At 28.3% G+C, this 23,271-nt stretch overlaps 4 protein-coding genes and 1 non-coding gene across 5 annotated transcripts; 2 read left to right on the top strand and 3 right to left on the bottom strand.

The window, feature by feature from the left end:
* Positions 1–4,030: 4,030 nt before the first annotated feature.
* On the top strand, positions 4,031–5,848 carry F5B22DRAFT_622250 (uncharacterized protein). The gene is made up of 3 exons (XM_047975938.1): positions 4,031–4,616; positions 4,684–4,756; positions 4,834–5,848. The coding sequence occupies exons 1-3, from the start codon at positions 4,289–4,291 to the stop codon at positions 5,624–5,626; spliced, it is 1,194 nt and encodes a 397-aa protein (XP_047827077.1). The 5' UTR covers positions 4,031–4,288; the 3' UTR covers positions 5,627–5,848.
* Positions 5,849–6,336: 488 nt separating this feature from the next.
* Positions 6,337–7,498, top strand: F5B22DRAFT_432460 (uncharacterized protein). Its single transcript, XM_047971767.1, has 3 exons — positions 6,337–6,728; positions 6,789–6,938; positions 7,023–7,498. The coding sequence occupies exons 1-3, from the start codon at positions 6,669–6,671 to the stop codon at positions 7,353–7,355; spliced, it is 543 nt and encodes a 180-aa protein (XP_047827076.1). The 5' UTR covers positions 6,337–6,668; the 3' UTR covers positions 7,356–7,498.
* On the bottom strand, positions 7,402–8,539 carry F5B22DRAFT_659909 (uncharacterized protein; the record flags this gene model as incomplete). Its single annotated transcript, XM_047980239.1, has 2 exons — positions 7,402–8,244; positions 8,295–8,539. The coding sequence occupies 2 exons, from the start codon at positions 8,537–8,539 to the stop codon at positions 7,641–7,643; spliced, it is 849 nt and encodes a 282-aa protein (XP_047827075.1). The 3' UTR covers positions 7,402–7,640.
* Positions 8,540–9,400: 861 nt separating this feature from the next.
* On the bottom strand, positions 9,401–10,965 carry F5B22DRAFT_622245 (acyl-CoA N-acyltransferase). Its single transcript, XM_047975937.1, has one exon. It carries the CDS (start codon positions 10,572–10,574, stop codon positions 9,744–9,746), a length of 831 nt encoding a protein of 276 aa, XP_047827074.1. The 5' UTR covers positions 10,575–10,965; the 3' UTR covers positions 9,401–9,743.
* Positions 10,966–11,663: 698 nt separating this feature from the next.
* Positions 11,664–11,744, bottom strand: F5B22DRAFT_t163. The gene has a single exon. It is a non-coding gene; the product is annotated as a tRNA-Ser (tRNA).
* Positions 11,745–23,271: the final 11,527 nt, after the last annotated feature.

Below are 23,271 nucleotides of genomic sequence, written 5' to 3'. Positions count from 1 at the left end.
TTAAGCTTAAGCTAATTTTTAAAAAAGGATAAGGAAAGGAAACCCGTTAATAAAAAACTAAACAAGTTTAAAATCAATCCTAAAAATAATCGCTAACCTAATGCTATAGCTATATTAAAGGGGATTAATTAAATTACTATTAATAAATAAAAGTAAAATAAAATTAATTATTAATAATATAGGAAAAGTAATTATTATACCTTTACCTACTATATTAAAAAGGATATTAAAGAAAAAGAGCTTCCTTTAATCTTTAAAAAAACCTTTTTTATTAAAAGAAGGCTTAATAATAATATAGAACTATTATTTATAATAAAACGAATTAAAATTAACGCTATTATTATAAAGGTAATTAACTTTATATAATATATAAAAATAAAAGAATTAGATTTAGATTTTTAATTAAGCTTTATAAAGTACTGTATAGGAATTTAAGCTTTTAAAAAGGTAACTTTTTTTATATTAATATAATTAAACGAATAAAAGATAAACTTCTTAAACTAATTTAAAAAAAGGCTAATTTGAAACTTAAAATAGGTTATAGGCCTATTATCCTTATAACTTTATTATATAATAATTAAAAATATTTAATTAAGGTACTTTTGGATATAGGTAGTACTATTTTTATAATATCCTTTTTAAAGGTTAAATAATAAAAGCTACCTTTTATTAAAAAAGTACACTTTAAACTTATATTAACCTTTAATATAATATATATATAAAAAGTAAAACGGTATTATATAAAATAAATTATTTTCTAATATTAAAAAAACTATTTTATAAAGCTTAGCTTTAAATTAAATATTTTTAATAAAAATTATAATGTTATTCTATTCTAATAATAAATAAAGGAATATTAACCTATTTATTTTTTTAAAAATATAGGAAAAATTATATTTATATTTAAATATTGCTATAAGAATTATATTAGTTAAGCTATTTTTAACCTAAGGATTATTAAGGTTATAATAATTATATTTTAAGTAGCTATTAAAGTAGTAATAGAATAAATCCGTAAAGAATTTAAAAAGTTCTTCCCAATTATAACCAAAGTAGTAATATAATGGTTACTTAACTATTAATTTTAAAATTATATAATTAATCTTATAAATAGGAAAACTCCCCCTTAAGGACCCCTTTACACTATAAATAATTATAAATTAAATATATTTAAACTATAGTTAAATAAAATATTTAAAATTAATTGTATTTAAAAATCTACTATATTATATAAAGTACCCTTTATATTTGTAAAAAAAAAAAACCTAAATAATCTATTATACCCTATTATAAATTATTAAGGCTTTAATATTATTATAATATTAATAAGGTATTTTATTCCCCTTATTGTAAAATTTTAAGCTAGATTTTAAAAGGTTAAATAGTTTATTAAAATTAATTTAAAATCTAAATTTTACTTAATTAAAACTAAAAAGGGTTATAAATAAAAAATAGTATTTTATTATAAATATAAACTTTTTAAATATATAATAATACTTATAAAACTTATTAATACTTTTATAACGTTCTAATTTATAATAAATTATATTTTTTAAAACCTTATTAATATAAAGCTATTTATATACCTTAATAACCTTTTAATTTATATAGAAATAAAGGAAAAATATAATAAAATAGTTAAAAAAGTATTATAATGCTTTAATAAGTATAATTTAATAGTAATACCCTAGAAATATAAATAATATATATATAAAGTTAAATTCTTTAAATACGTTATTAATATTAATAGTATTTTAATAGCTTAAAATAAAATTAATTATATTATTAAATAGGAAATACTAACTACTTTATATAAGTTATAACAATTTATTAGATTTATAAACTTTTATTAAAAATTTATTAAAAAGTTCTTATTAATTATAAAACTATTAATAAATATAAATAAAATAAATTAATAATAATAAAAATAAATAAAAGCTATAAATAAAGCCTTTTTTAAATTTAAATATTAATTTATTATAGTTCCTATATTTATCCATTTTAACCCTTTTAAAATAGTTTATATTAAAACTAACGCTTTTAATTTTACCTTTAAAGCTATACTATTATAAAAAGATAATAATAATAAACTTTACCTTATTATATTTTATTTTTAAAAGTTAATATTAATAAAAATAAACTATAAAATATATAATAAAAAGCTACTTATAATAATAAATAGATTTAATTAATAATGCTAATATTTAAAAGGTACTTAATATTAAATTGAAATTTACTTTAACTATTAAAACCTATTATACTTTATAATAGTTAAAGTTTTAAATAAATAATAAATATATTAAGTATAGTAATTATTAATATATTAATTTATAATAAATTATTAACCTAGTAAATTAAATAAAAAGGTTAATATTATATTAAAACTAACCTAATATTACTTTAAAAAAGGAAGGAATAAAAACTAACTAATTAAATTAGTCTTATAAAATAAATATTTTTTGCATTTTAAAGGATTAATATTTAACTTAATAATATTTATATTATTAACCTTTAAATAATTTTATAGCCTTTTTATATTTAAATAGTTATTAAAATTCGTTAAATTTATTAAAAAAGTAATAAAAAATAACTTAAAGTACTATTTATAAAAAAATAAACCTTTTAAAAATATAAAACTTATAAATAACTTATTATATAAAAAGGAATACTTATAAATACCTATAGTAATATAATAAAAAATAATAAGAATGGAATATAATATATAAATAATTAAATATATAAAAATGGATAAAATATTAAAATTTATTATAAAGAACTTTTAATAGTTTAATATTAAGGTAACTATAAAGGACTTTATATAAGGTTGCTATACCTATTAATAAAATAAAGCTTTATAATATACCCCTTATAGATTACTTTAACTTATAAAGTTATATTATATTTTATAATAATTAGTTATAATAAACTTTATTATTAACCTACCTTTATTTAATAAATACAACTTTATTTAAGTAATAGTAAACCCTTTTATAAAAATGGAATACTTTATATCCTTAAAGGTTAAAGAAAAAAAAACTAAAAATCTTATTAAAATCTTTATTAAATATTATTAAAAATTATATAATATACCCCTTAATATAATTTTTAATAAAAACTTTAAGTTTATAAGCTATTTATAAAAGGACTTTTTAAAGATTATTAATATTAAACCTTATATAAATATAACCTTTTACCCTTAAATTAATAAATAAATAAAATAGCTTAATTAAATTTTTAAAATTTACCTTTAAACATTTATTAATTATTAAATTTATATATAATAATATTATATTAACTTTAATATATATATTTTCTTTTTATATAAATTATAGCTATTACCTAATTATATATAACCTTTTTATAGTATAACCCTATAACCTATTTAATAGGTTATATACCTATTAAATAATATAGGTATATAAAAAAGTTAAAAAGTAGTTAAAAAAGGCTTAATAATATATAAAGGAATAAATAAATAAAAAATAAAAGATTTTGCCTTAATATATTAAAGATTAATTAATAATATTAAACGTAAAAAATATTAAAATAAAAAAACTTATTAAAAAGTTAAATAAAAAGATATTTAAACCTTTTAAAATTTATAAAGTAATTTTACCTATTATTATTAAACTTATATTATTTAAAGGATAAAAAATTTATAATTTATTCTATATTTTACTTATTAAGCCCTACTATATTAATAATTAAATATTACTTAACCTTAATTAAGTCCTATAAAAGGTACCTTTAATAAAGTTTAAAGATTATTAAATGGAAGAAATTAAAAACTCCTTAAAAACCTAAAGGAACATAAAGTACTTAATTAAATAGGAAGGTTAACTAGTTAAAAAGCATTAGATTTAGGAACTATATAAATATATAGATGGCATTGGCGTAAAAGCTTTTATTAAATAATTCCATTAATAAAACCTAAATAAACCGGTAGACCTTCGAACTATTATAACTCTAAATTTATAATCTACCTAAGGAGCTAAGTTATACTTAAAGTTAAGCATTAAAAAGGAGGAAGATAATATTATACAGCTAAAATTCCAAAACTAAAAATAACCAATGCTACCCCTAAAGGAAAGTAAGGCTATAAGCAATTAAATAAGGATAATCTATTAGCTACAAAAAGACCAACAGTTAAAGCATGAATGCCTAACAGATAAAAGGGAGTTATAAATTGTATAAGGCCTAAATAAACATAAATAGCTAAGGAATCTCCCACTCCAGGAGAAAAAGAGAAAAAGAGATCAAGGCCTTAAAGACCCCTAATAGATTATTAATGAATATGACTAAGTTCCAAGCCCTCTATAAGAGCCCTTGTCACATTAAGTTGTTTGACATCTTCTCCATCGACTGTCCGCCCGATCATGGCAGGCCTACTTCTCATTACACACGAGGTCGGCCGAAGCCGACTTGTACGGCTAACTGCGGAAAAGTCGCCGATCCATCCGGAGAACACCAGTCTACAAGTACCTGTGCAACCGAAACGCATACGACATGCCAGACCTCAAGCGGGTCGACCAGCTGCAATACATACGTAGGTTGTGACTGTGTCACCTCCACCGTTACGGATGTTTGGGTTTCTTGCGAGTCAACCTCATGCACCAGTGAGTCACAAACTCTGCTTGTTAATCGCTATTTGCATCATGACCCCTGACAATGTATGTTTTGCAGCGACAAGCTCCAGCGTCAACACAGGTTGTTACGTTACTGCCACGACTACGACTACGGGCGAATATTGTCCTATGTAAGTAATACGACTCTGATTAATCCGTCACACTGATGCCAGTATGTCGGTGATTCTTGTTAATTTGGGTTTCATAGCTTCTCGGACTATCCTGCCCTGCAAGCTGTAGATATGTTCCCCGACGGTGTTACGATCATTCAGACGACAGCCCCTTATCCACCGTCAGTGATATTTGGCACATCCCGAGTCACCGGGACGAGCGGCACCGCCGTAGTGGGAAAATCGACTATTACCCTGGTCACTATTTCAGTAACGACCATCATTACAGTCGATGGGACCACGGCGACGCTTTTTCCCAGAACCACTCGGTCTAGGCCTTGGATCAATGACTGGGACGCACTGGGCTTGGTGCCCCCTAGCATTGGTGAAGAGTTGCCCCCAGACACATCCACGTCTACAACCACCAGTGGCGACGGTACGCCAACATCACCGCCTGTGATCGCGCCGCCAGGGGCACGACCTGTGTGGATGTTGGCAGGCCAATCTATCCCCGGAGTTGGGCCGTTCCCCGTATCAAGATTCACCTTCAACTGCGCCAACTTGGAGGACTTTGACCCAGATACTATGTCTCTCGATCCATGCGATCTCAACGGCAAATGGGAGATTGAAGCCCCCAAAGGGCTGGATGATCTAGATACGGACGGTCTGGATGACATAACAGATGTCTTTGGTGACACATGCTCTTTCGTGAGCTCTGTCGGCGGGCGTGACTGGGAAGACGTCGACTTTGGTGCTGAGATAGGTTCTTTGACGAACTGCGGTAAGTGGAGCGATGCCAAATGCGTCAAGTATCTTCTGAAATCTGGCAATACGAAAGATTGCGGTGGTAATGTGAAGTCAACGGAGCTAGGCCTGTGTACTTGGGACTAGAATGTGAGCAGAAATTGGGCAGGCGTAATTAACTATTTTACATGTACTCTAGGGACTCCCAAACCTAAAACACCGTATTATATATACCTGACTACTCAATTATCTAGCCTAGTGCTTCTTTGCCCCTGGCAGTCTAGTCTCGAACGTCAAAAACGACGCCGTTAGACGTTCGAGCAGTCTAACGGTTATTATACAGCCCCGCCTACGTACAACATCTAGTGATGAATTTAAATGACTCCTGTGCAACAAAGGTCTCCCTTTTCCTGTATTAAGAGATTTTAATGGTAGTAAGGCAGCGTGTGTGCATTGTTCTATCTAGTTATCGAATGCGAATCATCTATTCTTAAGATAATCAGGTGTAAATATGTAGCCACTCTTGAGACGTGGTAGTTCTTCCTTTGCAAGCACAATACAGGTGCACCTCAGCCAAGTATGCAGTGACCTAACAACAAAAATCGTAAAGAAGGGTCGTGAGGAAATGCCAAGATACTATGTTCGGGTCAGGGTGAGGCCTGCATGACACCCTTGTTAGAATCAACTACCCAGCATTCTTCTGCAGGATCTACATTTCTGTGTATCTAACGTCTCAATATAAACAGAAGAATTGTCACGCATCTCAAACATTAAGTGTTTTAACTTCTTCTTTTTTTTCTTTATACATATATATTCTCAACTACTAATACGAATGTCAATGATTTTGTTATGTGTAACACTCATATTGGCATCAGGGGTATGCCAATCGGCTGAACTCCGAACCAATCATATCTTAGTATTTTACCAACGGCATAGCGTCTTTTCCTAGGAGTCACTAGAATAACTACCTTAAACAAGTTGTCTTACCAACAGCATATCGACTACTCTCTTGGCTATGGATACCATGGCGAAGTCGCTTACAGAACTCTGGGCGCTTCCTCCAGGCTTTATAGATATAGCTCCATCAATGCCTGTTGTTTCACTCTGGGACATGTCAATTGTGGCTCGTTATTTCGAGCAAAAAAGTCTTTGCCTTCAGTAACCATTGAGAGAACATCTCCCTTCGAACATGTCTATCATCCATTTCAATAGCGAAATAATCAAAGCCAATTTGAGCGATGAGACGCATGTGAGCCACACTTACATTACCCTTCCTCGTTATTTAGATCGTGTACTAATGCTACGTTAGGTCATTCAACGTAGCTGGGCCACAATGGCAGACGGTTGTTTGAGGCCAAATACAGAGTTCACCATCCCAATCATGTGTCAGCTTCTACACCCTGCCACCCATAAAGCCTCACCAGTAGCCTCCGGGGGCGTTGAGTACGACACTTTTGAAGTGAGTCTATATATCTTGCAGCAGCGCGGCTGAGCCGCTCAAGAGTTGTCTCAAACAGTGTGTAGCTAATCCCCACCAAAACAGACATGCTGCCCGAATACCAATTATCCCGCGCAAAGGAACCATTGGGCTCTTGTCAACAGATGCAGGTTACAGGTCTGTTTCACGGATAATGAGACACTAGCTATGGAGTTCGACGAGTGTGTCTATAAAACTTCCACGGCCAAGCTTAACGTAACCAAGCTAGCAGACTCATATCGTGGAAGATGTGAATGGATCGATTTCGACAGTTTGAAGAAGGGTGTCCGCGACGTTGAAGAGATTGATAATTCTGCCCCAGCACCACCGAGGCTTCTATCATGGGTATTATTAATAGTCGCTCTGACGTCATTCGTTTTGGGGCCTTCAATAAGTTGAGAAAGGGTAGCGCTTGAAATACTTCTAGCCTGTATATATTAGGAACAAATACACTAGTAGCATATAGTCGTCGCGGGCTTCAAATGAGAGATTTGGCCAAGGTGCTCTTGCCAGACCCTGGTTTTCCACTGATCCAATACGTACTACTATCTGATTTGAGCCATTCGGCAAAGTTATCCCATAAATCTTCATCAATCAAGGTCCTGCAGTGCTTCACTTGTTTCGTCATATGACATAGAGTCATCTGATGACTGAGTTGCATCATCAGACAATTCGTCGGACTCATCATCGGTGATTAAATCGTCTGTTCTGTGGAAGTTGCTCGGCCACTATTTCGTTGGTTGTACGGGCTTCAGTTGGCATGTTTACATGATCAGATGAATCCTCATTACTAGTTGTTTCCCACTCCGATTCATCGTAGCTGGATGTATCATCGCTGGCGTCACTGTCATCACCAGCGGTGTGCTCTCGCAGAATCCATTCAAAGGTACCTTCATGAGAATCAACAATTTGATTCCATCGTTCATTCATCGCTCCAAATTTGAGGCTTGTCAAAAATTGTTCTCGCTGAGCTTGGGTCACAGCATCTGAAGCAAGTTGTCGCATACCACTGGTAATCTTCTGTGTAGCATCTTCCAAGCTTTCATTCATTTGACGTGTGATCGAGCTCTCTGTTCTCGCTAGCTTGGTTGTGATATATGATTGAGCCGCTTGCTCAGTCCTCAATATCTCCTTAGTAGTATGATCTTTGGTAGAGAGGCTTTCTGCTTTTACAAGCTCGGAAAGGGGTGTGTGCCCGGCAGCATACTGTGACACAAAGTGCTGAAGATGATCCCCGAGCTCCTTGAAGGCTTCTCGCTGGGTCAGCTCAATGGCATCACTCTGCTTGCTGTATGTTACTTAGCGGCGAGCTCTTCCTAGTGCGATTCTTTAGCTTACCAAACATCTGCAAGCAAATGTGTCTCTAGAGTCTTCTGATAAGTTTGTAATGACTTCTCTCTCTTTCCTTGGTAATACTGTTGCAGCTGTGCCGAAAGTGTCGCCAGAGACGCAGCATTTTCACCAAGCGAATCATCAGGAGAACAGCCGTCATACACGGCCGTGCATAGTGTAATAGTCTCGCGAGCAAAGCTGATGACCTGAAAAATATTACCAACAATGCCCAGGGTTTCTAGACCAGACATAGCAAAGAGTTTCCTGCACTCAGGCCGTAGGCTGCAAGGCTGATATTTCCCTTGTCTTTGAGATGAAATTTGATGAACGTAAACAAACTTAATTCAGCGTGGATGTCTCTACCTAATAATATCAGCTGTACGAGAGCATGACCAGAAGCATGGGTGGAGGCTTCAGCAATGGGTGTAGATTTTGAGAGAGTGTCAGGTGGTTTGGTCCCGGAGTGAGTAGAAGGTCAGTCACAGTCAAGTAGGTAGGTAGAAGGGATAGTATAGGCGTCAATATTCATTGAATCCTGAACCCTCCAACCCTCGAAGGGGGGCCAACACCCCTTTATATAGCCAGTAGGTCTAATACAGCCACCCCTAGGGTCTATGTGACTAATTATATCACCTGACAGAGAGCCTGATGAGGTTGACAGAGCGGGGCTGGGACTGTGGCTTGGAGCTTGCCGTCTTCTTCCGCTGCAGTTCAATAAGTCTATCAGTTGTAACCCTCATATAATTGGTTTGCTGATACGAATGAGACGCTTTACTCTGTACAGTGTAGAGATAGGGCTGCATTATTGGTAACAAGGTGGCAGTGATACAAATGTAGCTATCCCTCATACTCTGTCGAAAGACGTCTTCGCCTAATTCATAACATCAACATAGGCTGACAGTAGCCTGTTGTTTAAGTGCAGAGTATGTAGTGAAGTAGTCGGGGGAAATGAGCCTGGCAGGGCATTCTGCTAAGCAACCTGCACCGCAAATCCATGCCCACTCACAGCACATATCAAAACGCACTCGGTGGGCTATCTGGCTTATACTAGGCGGCCGTGAAATGCGACTTTGACTCCTGTAGCTTGTGTAGCAGGTTGTAGTAAGGCTTATGCTTTCAAAAGATGCTATTAGACAGGAGTACTTCCTAATCTTAGTTGAAACCACACAGTCCATTATGCTAACACTATTATTCCATATTCTTTCTAGAACCAAAACAGCTTCAATAGACTAATAGGAGCTTAGTCGTAAGTACATAGATAGATATGTATTCTCATATCTGCCTATAATGCAGGTCTAACCAGCCTGGAGAGTAAGTCGACAGGAGTTCCATTTCTGGAAATACTACCACGCTTAGATACGCCTGAAAGGTGGCCATAGTGGACTATTGACGTACGGTCGGCGTAGTATCGTATATTATCGAAATGATAACGCAACAACAATAACTTCCACCACATCAATTCCCTCGGTTCCCGCCCGTCTTTCTCTCCATATACCTTATCACATACCGCCCCCACCGGCCGTCTTCATCCCGGCCCGCCAATGCCGCCATGGTCAGTTCGCCATCGCGCGGCGGCCGCGGCGCATAATCGTCGAGTTCAATCCGGAGCTCGCGCCGCGTCTCGAAACCTGCCTTGATGTACGCATTATACGCCTGATGCGACGAGTGCACCCAAATTGACAAGCCCCTCTCATCGGCGATGGTGTTGCCGTGGCTTAACAGCGCTGTCCCGATGCCCCGCCTCTCGTGGCTTGGTGACACCGCGAGCCCGACGACCAATATGCACGGCGTGTCCGCGGGGACTATGTTCTGCAGCCAGTATTGCATGTCTGCGTCCTCGAGTGCGTGAAGCCGCTCGATGGGATCTCTCACGTCTTCCGCCGCGTTCGCGGGTGCTTGCGGCTTGCCTAGTTCTGTTGCCTTGTTGTCTTCTTCCCCCGCTACTGCCGACTCACTATCTCCAATGCCTCTTGATCCAGTGCCCCTTGATGAAGCGCGCTTTTGGCCCCCGCCCGAGAACACCCAGTTCGCATGCCCGACGATGATGCCTTGGTTGTCTACCGCCTTCACGCACAAAAAATTATCCCTCTTGAGGTTCTCCTCTAGACCCGAGCGTGTTATGTCGAACATGTCGAATGGCTGCTGGCCTAGCTGTTTCACAAGCGTGTGCGGATCCCTGGCAAACGCTGCAGCAGAGAGCCTGGCACAATCTGGTATGTCGGATACCTCAAGAGGCTGTATGGAAACAGGCATGCTTCGAGCACCCGTGGATGTTGGCGAAGACATGGCGAGAGGGGCTGTAAGCCTCGCTGATCCTGGCGGTCGCGAGGATAGCGATAGCGACAATTTTTCAGATTTAGATAGGAAAATGCGAAATGCCGTGACTGCGGGACTCGTTGCGTACCAACAGTATGCGTGCACTTAGCCCCGAGCTACAGAGATGTGTATGTATTCTGATCGTAAAAGGCAACACATTTATGAGCAAGCAACATGGCAACGTCATTCAGATACCGTCGGAACAGGCTGGATGCAAGAGCATAAGCTCACTATTAAACAACTAGAGTAGAAGCTTTACATGTCGATCGTCCTCGCCACCAGCAACAGTATGCTAGTAGGGCACGCTCAATCCCCAAGTACATGTAAGGATAGTACACATTTTGCAAGGGATTCGTGAAAATACCCCATAGATACCCCGGTGGGATCCCGTCGGGGTACATAACGCAGGTAAGACGGCAGTGGTTACCGCATATTTACCTAGACTAGTATGGATGCAACTTAATCACACATTAGTTGTCATTTGTCAATCTGACTACTCTTGTGTACACTAGTTACATGGATCTGCTGGTGTAGGTAGCGAGTGTATATTAAAAGCAGCCAATGCACCCGGTCGGTAGCATCTTCCCCTAAGTCTTGTTATGCTCAGTGCCGGCTTATTCAGTCAAGGTCACCTCATGAGTTCGCGCCTTATAACCTAGCTCAAGAAGAATCATCCCATGCTGCGTTATAGATAGCCGCTGCTTTCCAGGTTACCACAGCCCTTAAGACTGAGTTGATCGTTTTGCAACTCAGATCTCATGAAGGCTAAGCTCTTCTCCAGAGATTAATTTCCCAGTAAATGAGAGTCGAGCTCAAGGACATTGATTTTCCAGTTCCTTCAACTCAAATTTTCCGAGTGTTTTACCCTTTCCAGTGTAGGCGCATCAATTCTCGCTTTGCAGCAGTTTCCAAGTCGGTCTTGGACGTTGACGAACTGTATTAGCGTACTTGCCTCGAGAGATACAAGTGCTCAATGTAAAAAGATAATGCCGAAACATGCACTATGTGTCACATGGGCCAATCCAAGGCCGGATGGGGAAAGGAAAAAGATAAAAAGCACGACACCTCCGAGATTCGAACTCGGGCTCCCGAAGGAACAGGATTAGCAGTCCTGCGCGTTAACCACTCCGCCAAAGTGCCTCTTTGATGATTTGTTATTGGATTTAATTGTAGTCTTAATTTGCATTATATTATTAAACCAATTAATACTGTAACCGACGATTGTTACCTTCCTACTCCACAGCATCTCAATTGCAACCTCACATCAGCTGTGACCTTAAGACAATACATGCAGCTTAAGTAGGTAGTAGAATATTAGTCCATTAGCCTAACATGCATTAGACAATCCGCCTTCTATCGCAAAGGTTAAGGTCTCATGTAGCTCATTGAGATGTAGACTAGGATTCGCCAGGACTCTAACAGCTCCTCCTACGCATATAGCTCGACACAAAAACGCAAGGACTCGGCAGAAGGGTCGTCACTAAGTTATAACTAAGGTATAAATGCTGAATAACTCTCCAATAATGAAAGTATAACCAAGTCGTAGCTAGGGTATAATCATAGCTGAAGCAATGTAATAATAGTCACATAACTAGAAATAGTCGAACATGAGAAGTGCTAAGCCACCTGCCCTTGAGCAATATCGTCGTTGCCATGGGGTAGTGCAGTCCAAGTTTACCCAACCTCTTGGCCCAAAAGTCCCTTGTCGTCGGAAAGGGAGAGCAAATGGTGACTGGAACGCTTGTATCATATGAACCAGTCAGTGGTGGCAGAAACTTGACGATTGCATTGAACTGTACCTCTCTCCGTTTCCTCATTCGCCTGTCAAAACCTTTGGGTGACGGCAGAAGCGTCTACAGTGGATTGAATTGTGTCCCTTCTCGTTCCCTCAGTCGCCTGTGCATACAAATTTATGCATCTACATGTGAATGTATTCACATGAGTGTGGCTTTGATGGGCCACTCGGTCTATGAAAGCCGCTGATGCCATAAGCCCACCCACCACCTAAAGACCCAGCCCCTCAACAACCCACCTAAAATCGAGCCTCCCAAAAACACCACCTTCACCTTTAACAGTTAATTTCTTAACCACTAATAAAGCTAATTTGAAGCTATTACGGAATAATAACTATAATATAATCCTATACCTTTTTATTACTTTTAAAGCTTAAATTGGTTATTTTTTAGTTAAGTTCTAATATAGTTTCGATAGGGCTTTACTCTTTAGTTACTATTTTAATACCCCTACTTTAAAGGATTGCTTAAAGATTAACAAAGTCCTTATTTAGGTTTGGAATTATTTATTTACGCTTATAAAACTATATAGATTATAATTAAGCTTTTAATTTATTATTTTTTTAAATTAAATTTATAATTATTATAGATTAAAGGTTAAAGCCCTTATTAACCTTTTTAAATAATATATAAAAGGTAGGTTTATTAAAGCTTAAAATGTTAAACTATATAATATTAATTATTTTAATTAGGTCTTTTAAATTATAAGGTATAAAAATAGGTATTAAATTAAAAATATTATAAAAATTTAATATTTTTTCTTATTAAATTATTATTTCTTTTATTATTTTATAATTCTTATATTTAATATCCCTTATTAAATTTAAATTTAAAAGCTTTTAATAATTATAAAGCTATATTTTAATTATTTAAAACTTAGTTTTAATATTTTTTTCCATTAATAACTTTTTATAAATAATTATAAAGGCTTTAAGGAATTTTAACTTATTAAGGTATACTTAATAATGCTTTATATAAATATTTATTAAAATCCTTTAATAAATATATTTAATTATTAAAAACGGGCTTAAATTATATAATTAAAATATATAAAAAGTATAAAAAGATAAAAAAATAAAGTATATATAGTTAAAAAGGTATATAATTATAAATTTAATAATAATATAGCTATTATAGCTATTAATAATTAATAATTATTATTATAAAGAGTTTTTAAATTTTATATAAAGGATAAATACTTTTTTAAACTATTATATAGTTATTTTTTAATTAATTTAACCCTTTTATAAATTTATAAAATGTTAATTATAATAATATTTATATAAATATATTAAAAATTATTATTTTTAAATAAACTTATTAATAAAAATAATAAAAGGTAGTATAGCTTTATTAATAATACTTATTATTTAAATTATTATTACTGTAACGATTGTTACGTACGGTTAAACGAGACTTGACCTGACCTGTTAATATAAGCTAAGGTAGTGAGCCAGATTGACGGCTTATTATCCTATATCCTTTTGACCCAAGGACCGTGGCGCAGTTGGTTAGCTTACAGCTGCGTACGTTACACTAATGTAACAAACGTATTAGATATATACTGCGAAGGGAGCTGGGGGGACAGCTGACAGGCAACAATAACAAACCAACAAACCTATACCCTCTTATTAGGAATTATAAAATAATATATAAAAAGCTTTAATTAATATATGTAAAAGGTAAGGCAATGTATATTCTTTAAGGTACGTCGTAGTCTATCTGCTAGGTTTCGTTTATCTAGCTTACGCCGGGGCGACTTATATTTTATATATGTAAAAAGCAACGAGAGAAATCAAAGTAAAGCATCCGCTATACTTTTTCTTCTATAATATTTATACCCCTATTTTTAGCCCTATTATAATCTTCCCTAATTATTTTCCTATTATCCTTAATGGATAATAACTTTATACTTCCTTTTTTTTATTTATTAGCCTATAATATTCCGTATATTTAATCTTTATTCTTTTATTTTTTAACTTATTTAATAGCTATATTTAGTTCCATTAATTTAATCCCTTTTCCTTATCTTTTATTTAGGGCCTAATATTACTTTTTATAATTAATACTTTCTTTTATATTTATTTAATTAACTTTATTTATATAGGATTTATAATCTTTTTACCCTTTTTATTTATAAGATATATTAAGTATTAGCCTATATTTAACGATATTAAATAAATCTCCTTTTTAAGATATAAACGGTACTTATAAATTAAGGGATTATTAATTAATTAAGTATTAAATATAATTAATATTTAGCTTTAATATTAAATATAGTTTAAATTAAAGGATATTTTTATATATAATACCTTATTTATAATTTAAAGCTAAATAATTATTAGGGCTATTTTAATTATTTAATCGATTGTTTTTAAAAGTGTTAAATCTTTAATTTATTTATAATTTTAATAATCCTTAACTTTTTATTCTTATAAAGTAGCTTAATGCCTTATTAATAAAAGCTTCTAATAAGTTATATATTATTTCGTTAATATTTACCTAATTATTTATTAGTTTCTTTATATATAATAGGGTTTAGGTATATTTAATAATTATTTTTTTAATACTTTAATCTTTTATTAATAAGTTTATTTCGAATAAAAATCCAATAATAGTTTTAATTAAATAAAGGAAGGGTAATTTATTATATAAATAATTAATTAAAATTATTATATTAGTATTTAAGTTATATAATAGAATTAAGGGTTAGAAAAATAGGGCAATTACCTATAAAACATTTAATACCCTATAGCTTTAAATATCGTTTTGGATATATAATGGTAGGTTAATTAATTTTTATAGGTAGGGAATATTATTAAATATTATAGTACATTATATTTTATAGATTATTTCAAATATTTCTTTTTAATAATTAATTATTACGTTATTATATTTAATTATATTCCTAAGGATTATATTAATTATATATATTTAAAACTTCTATTTATTTATAATAATAATATAGAAGTAGTTTTATATAAGGACCTTAAAGTTATATAAATATATTCCTTTTAAAATAACCTATATAATTATATATATTTTAATTAAGGATGGCATTTATTTTTTAAATTTTATTTATATATTGATCGTATTAAAGAATTATTTAAAGTTAGGTTTTTATATAACTTTAAGCTTATTAATAAGGAATATTTAAAGGAAAGTTCCTAATTTTTTTAAATTTACCTATTATTATTATATATATTTTATTAAACTATTAATTATATTATATCCTATATTATTAGTTTTCTATTTATACCTTTTAATTATAAATAGTAGGGGTTAATTCTTTATATATAATTAATTAGTCTTTTTAGCTTTTATTAAATATTAAAAGGGTATTTAAATATACTTTATAATATTATATTAAGGAATATTTATATTTTTAAGCTAGGATTTAATATAATAGATTTAATGAATTAATTCCTAAAGGTTTTGCTATATATTTAAGGTAAGTTTATTTTATCTAATTAATAGTTTAAGCTATATAAAAGGTATTTAAATATTTATATTATAATAAATATTTAAATAAGGTTTATATTTTATAATTAAGTTATATTAAATAAAGTTTTAATTAATAGTAATAAGCTTTTCCCTTTTTATAAATTTCTTAAAGTTTTTTAATCCTATAAAAATAAATAATATATAAAGTATATAATAATAACTATATTCCTAACTTAAAGCTTATTGGAATATTAGGGTGGTTATTGCTTTAATTAGGGTAATAGCTTTTAATTCTAAGGTTATTAGCTATACTTTTTAATATAGGATAACAAGTTTCAAGTAGGAATTCTTAACTATAATGTTTATTAAGTTAAAAAAGTAAAAGTATTAATTATTAATATTATATATTATAAGTAGCTAATAGTTTTTAACTTTAGATTTAAGGATTAATGTATATATATATTTAATTATTATAAAGTGGGTAGCTTTAATAATATTGTTTATAAAGAACTTATAGAAGGTAGGGGTTACGTTTAAGCTTAATATAAAAGTTCTAATAATCGAAGTATATAGTGTTTTAAATATAACTTCGGGGCCAAACTGATGGGTAATAGTATAAATAATCCCGTTAAGTTTAAAAGTAGCTAATATTTAATTATTTATATTAAGCTTTTATAATTTATATATAATAGTAATTATTATTAAGGCTACTTTATTAAAGAACTAATAGTTAAATATACTTAAGGGAATTTGCTAATCTTTTAAAGTTTTTTTAATTCCTTTTATATTATTATAGCTAATATTTTTATTAATACTTTTTAAGTTATATAGTTTTAAAGGACTTTTAAAAAGGGAATAAAGGCTTTAACTTAAGTTATTATATATATTTAATAGGAAGGTATTTAAATCTTTATAGGAATTAATAATCCATTATATCTCCTTTATAAATAATATATTAATTGTTACCTATTATTTCCTTAATAATTAAATTATTAAAATAAATAAAAGCTAATAGCTATTATAAAGGTAGATATAAAGGTATAACTTTTTATTATTATAAAATATTTATAAGGTATAATGCTTATTAGTAATAAGGTGTTAATTTATAATAGGGGGGAGGGTAGGGTAATTAATATAGAGGAATGTAATTATAAGTAATAGCTTTTTTAATTTATTATATATAAGGTTATTATTTAATTTACTTATATGTTATTTTTTCTATTTTATTATTAATATTTAAGTAATAAAGGGTAATTAATGTAGTAGTAATAATAACTTAGGTGTTTGGTTTTTAGCCTTATATTAGTAGGTATAAGGCCTTCTAATTAGGGTGATTAGCGGAGTAAGAGTGTAGTAGGTATTGGAAATGTTGGCTTTAAGGGGGGGGGGGAGGGCAGTATCTTTTTTAGTAGGTTAGCTCCTTCCGTTTTATTAAGGAAGGTATTTATATTAATAAGTTACCAGTTCTCCTTTAAGTAGGTTAAGTTGTTTTTATTAATATTTCCCTTTTTCTTCTCCTTTTTATATCTTTTTATTAACTTTACTTATTAATACCTTTTTCCTTTATTATACTTTATATAATAGTTTATAAGTTTAATAGTTTATTACTTCTTTTATACCTTATTAATTACTTTTTATTATTACTTACTATAGCTATGCTAGTTCCTCCTTTATATAGCTATACGTTTTATATTAGTTTTTCTTTATATTAGTTTAAAGTAAATATATTTAATATAATAATAAATGTACGTTCATAGATTTAAGCTATTTTTACTTATAGTATAAATGGTTAAATTATAAAGATAAAGCAGGCAACAACTATTATTAAGTATAATGCTTTTAAAGTACCTTTACCATTAAATAAAACTTATTAATCTAATATTACTTTATATTATACTTATTTAAGGTATATATTTATATAACTTCCTTTAATTTATTCTTTAATCCCTTTAGACTATTATTATCCATTTAAGGCTTAATATTTAACTAAGTTATAATCTTTTAATGTTCCGCTTTAGTTAATTAAAGAAGATTTTAATTTTAAAGTAAATTATAATATACTTTAGTTAATTAAATTTATTTAGTCTAACTTAAGCCAACTTATTAAAAATATTAACTATTCTTTTTTTATATTAAACAATAGAGCTACTTTTTTGGATCGTTAATTATTTTATATATTTTATTCCTTTAATTTATATAGCATTATTTTAACTTATCTTTACTTTATTTATCCTAAGTTTAAAAAGGTATAGGTATTTAACTCTAATTCCTTATATTCGGTAGATCTATAAATAAATCGATTAATAAAGCTTTTAATTATATTTAAGAACTAAAAAGCGGTAGCCTTTTATTAGGGGGATATTTTCTAAAAGTTATTTTATTACTTTATTTAAGTTTTTAATAATTAATATAAATAGGTAATCCATTTTTTTTATCCCTTTAATTTTAATAGCTTTATTAATATTTAACGGTTTGGTTTTTTATATAGATCCTTAAGTATATAATTATTTAAATCTTAAATAATATAGCTAAAAGTTAATATATATAATAGATTATTTATCCTAGCTTTTTTAATGCTTTATAGCCTTTATATCCTAATTACTTTTAAAGATATATTATTATTTATAATAAAGGGTAATTAATGCTACTTTATATTAAATTTTAAAACGGCGGTCCTATAGGTAAATACCTTTTATCTATTTTATTTTATCCTTTTTAAGCTTAAGCTTTCGTTATTTAATAATTAGGTTACCCAAATCCAATTCCTTACTAAGCGTATAAACATCGATTCTTTAAGTCTAATAGTATAAACCGATATAAAATATAGCTATTTTTTAGCTATCGATTATCTTCTACCTATAGGGGCGCTTATAACTTTTATATTTATATAGTAGAATAATTTAAATATAAATACTTTAATATTAACGTTAAGTATTATTATTTTTAATATTTATATAATTATTATAAAAGGATTAAAAATATAAATTTAGGAAATTCTTTAAAAAAGTATACCTTAGAGTGCAATTATTTTATATTTATAGTTAGGAACTTAATAGCTAGGCCTCCTATACTTCCAATGCTTTTTTAATCTTGTTAAGTTTTCTTTTAAAATCTTTTCCTTTTTCTATAGGGTAAGGGATAGTGGGGGATTAATTATTAAATATAGTAGGGGTATAAATATTATTAATGGATAGCCAGATCTTCTTAAGGAAGAAGGGGGGGGGGGGGGGGGGAAATGCAATATATTTATTTTGTTGCTTTAGTAATCTATTTATTAATATTATTAATTAATTATTGTTAACTTTTATAAAACCTTCTTTCTTTTATATTATAATTAGGATCTTAATCCTTTATAGTATTATTTTTTCCTTAATTATTTCCTATTGCTTATTTTCTATTTTATTAATAGCATTTTGGTTTTTTTAACTATTAGTTGGTTAATTAAAGAGTCTTGCTTTTAACTATCTAATAGTTCATTTGTCCTTTAAGGGGTTTAAAGGCTTTTAAAATCCAGCTTTATCTTTTATAAATAGTTTTAAGCTATTTAATATATATATGTTATTCTTTATATACCTATTTAATTCCTTTACCTTATATTTCCTATTTCTTATTTATATTACAATTAAGTATAGACCTTTTTATTTATAAAGAAGCTTTATACTTTTTAACTTATTATTATTTAATAAGATATCGAATATTAAAATTAAATTATTAACCTTTATGGCTTTTAGCTATACCTTATATATATAGTATTAATTAGCTTTCTTTATTATATATTATTTTTTCTTAATGATAATCTACTATATTTTTATAATATTTTCTTTTTTTTAGGTATATTAGCGCATTTTATTAAAAAGTAGGTTGATATAATTAATAGATTTAATTTAATTAATTATTTGCTAGGTTAGTATTACGTTTTTAATTAAAAATATTAATAATTATCCGTATACTATTTTATATAAGCTATAACTATAATATTTAATTATTGTTTTATTAGCTTATATTATTTCGTTTAGCATTTTTATTTAACCTTTTCCTATTTTATTAGTAGCTTTTAAAAGACTATTAATGATTAGTTAATAACTACCTTCTATTAATCCTTAGCCTTAAGGGTAATATATTAAACCAAATTAGATATAATAGCCTAGGTTTTTTACTACTTTTATTACCTCTTTTTTGTTTTTAAAACTATTATTGCATTTAATTCTTAATAGCCATCCATGCTAAAAAATAATTTATTTTTTAATAAAGGCTTTAATTTATTACAAATTAATAGTCTTAAAAGGTATAGCCTTTAAATATACGTTTGTTTTATAGTATACTTTAATAATAGCTTTATATCTATTATTATTAAATATATATTAAATATTTAATATTTAACTTATAAGGATATCTTTTACTTTATTATATTTATATTTTTTTTAAATTGTTTAGATTATGCTTTTTAATAGGGTATATAGCTTTTTAAGGTATTATAGATATATTTATATATATTTCTCCAATAGTATTAAACGGAAATTTAATAATATATTACATCTCTTTTATAATATTTAAAGCATTTATAGCAATTTTATAGTAAGCACTTTTAATTAGTTAGGTTATTAATATATTATTAGATCTAAAATAATTTAATAGCTCTTTTTTATAAGCTTTCTTTATAAATAAAGAAATTAAGTATATAGTTTTAATAGGACATTCTTTACTTTACAGTTTATAAATGCTTTAACAATACCCTTATAATAAAGTATTTTATAAGGTTTTAAAAGTCTAATAACTATTTATCTTTAAGCTTTAATAGTTTTATTTTTTAGGTTAATAATAGGTTAATTATTATTATAAAAAGTTGGTAATTAATAAAGTTCTTTATATTACCCTTCTATTAATTATCCGATTTATTTAATAGTTCTTTAGGTTTTTTAAAAAGTCCATTAATAGCTATATATTTTTTCTTTAAGATATAATATAATTTAAAGTTAAACATTTTAATATATATAACCTATTTAATAAGGAAAGCTTTTAATAATATTAAGAACCTATTATTAAGCTAAACAATTAAAACTTTTATATCCGTTTTAAAGTAGAATTTAATATTATATAAGTAATTTCAAAGGTGTTAAAGCAATTTAACAACCCCTAAACATTCTTTTTTAATAGTATTATAAATTAATTCTCCTCCTTATTATATTCCTAATTTATATTTTATAGGTTTCTATTTTTTATATACTTTTTAATAAAGGATATATCCTTAACCTTTTCCTAAAGCATTTACCTTAAATTATATTTTACCTTTCCTATAGTTTAGGGTAATTAGGTATAATATATTTATAATTGCTATTTATAAGTTTTTTATAACTATCCGTTAATTAATTTCCTAAATAAACTTTATATTTTAATATAATAGTTATATAAGGGGTAATATAATAGTAGTATAATTTTAGATCTATACCCTATAATAGTTAATAATTCCTAAAAACGTTCGAACTTTAATTTTATCTTTATATAGTTACTATTTTATAATTTTAATTACTTTAATACCTATAAGCTACTACTTATAAATACTATATATATATCCTATTAATATTATTAACGATTTATATTATTTATTCTTTTTTTTATTAATTGTTACTTTTAAAAGTTTAAAATTTAACAATATAGTATTAATGTTTTTAATATACTTATATATAAATTTCCGAATACCTAAGTTAATCTTTTAATTATTATAGTAGGAAGTTAGTCCTTTTATATTAATATTATTAAAAAAGGGTTTATAGCATTATAATATTACATTATATAGGATTTAACCCATTACCTTTAAAAAATAGGCAATAAAGTTAGTAGCTCCTTATAGGATGCTTATTATTTAAAGGATTCCTAATAGGGTTTGGAAAATAATTATTGCTTTATATTTTAATATTAAGGGTAGCTAATTGTATTTTAAAAAAAGATCTATTATTAATAGGATTTAATATATTATAAATTCTTTAATAAACTTATTATAGCTTTATAGTAGAAAGGTATTTTAAATAGTAATAGTATTAAGTTTAGTTGTTAAATTGATTAGCTATAGGTTATTATCCTTCTTTTTTATTATAAATTAAGCATTTTGGTAGGGTTTATAACTTTCCTTAAAAACCCCATTTATTATTTAAATCTTTAAAACCTTTAAAACTTTTAACTATAATAGCGTTAGAATTAGTATCCCCTTTATTTATTATATATTATATTCTATAATTTTAATTTTATAAAAAGGGGCTATTTCTTCCCTTACCTTCCCTATTTTATTAAAATCCTATAATAGGGCCATTTTTTATTAATATAATATTTTAATAAGTAAATCTTTCTTTTAATTATTTAATTTTATACTGCTTAATTATTCTTGTATTTTTTCCAACTGTATAATTGTTAACCTGGTTTCTTTTAATTACTATATAAATTATAGGTAAATATTATTAAACACTTTATTATTTCCTATTTTAGTTTTCTTTTTTTAATTCTTTATTTTTTTTAAAGCTTTTTCTTTTTAATATATTGTTCCTAATAATATACTTCCGTTATATTTAGCATTATTAATAGGGTATACTTTTTAAACTTTTAACTTATATATTATATTTATAGAAATGTTTAATATTTATAAAGTTGTTTTCTTTATTATTATAAGTTTTCTTTCCTTTATATTATATATAGCTTTATTAAAAATCTTTTTAAATATTTATAGGAATTTATTGTTTAAAAATAAACTAACTATTTTATTTCTATTATTAAATTCCAAATAATTATATTAATTAATAGCCTGTCCTTATAATAATATAATTCTTTATTAATTAATGTTTATTTAATTATTAAGGTTAATTGCTGCATTAAAGGTAACTTTAATAATATATAATAATGGTAATATTTAATTATTTAATAAAGGCTTTTTATAGCTATTTATTATACCTCCTTAAAAGTAAATAGCTATTAGTTTTTTATAGCTTATAAAGCATTCTTATTATATAGCCTATCTAAAATAGGAATAGTAGCTAATATAATAATGTATATATTATTAATTATAATAATTATTATTAATATTCCTTTTTTAAAGTATAAAATACAATTTATAATTCTTAAAAAGTTTATTTCTAAAAATAAAAAGGTTGTGGTAAATTTATTTAACATAATATATATAGGTACTTAAAGTATACACTTCCCTACTAGCTATATTAATTAAATAATTAATTTATAATAATTATTAAAAGGAGCTATCTTTTTATTAAAGTATTTACTTTATATTATTGCTATATTAATTATTAATATACTATTCTTTTTAATGTAGCTTTTAATAATAAGAAATATTTAAGCTTTAATATTAAATAATCCGGTAATTATAGCATTATATAAGGTTTCCCCAATTTGTATAGCTATTTTAAAGGTTCCTTTTATATAATCTTTTA

The sequence above is a fragment of the Xylaria bambusicola genome (assembly GCF_022495145.1).
Source record: "Xylaria bambusicola strain CBS 139988 unplaced genomic scaffold F5B22scaffold_52, whole genome shotgun sequence".
NCBI lineage: Eukaryota > Fungi > Ascomycota > Sordariomycetes > Xylariales > Xylariaceae > Xylaria > Xylaria bambusicola.
Note: the sequence above shows the minus strand (reverse complement) of the source record. Positions and strands in the feature narration are given on the sequence as shown.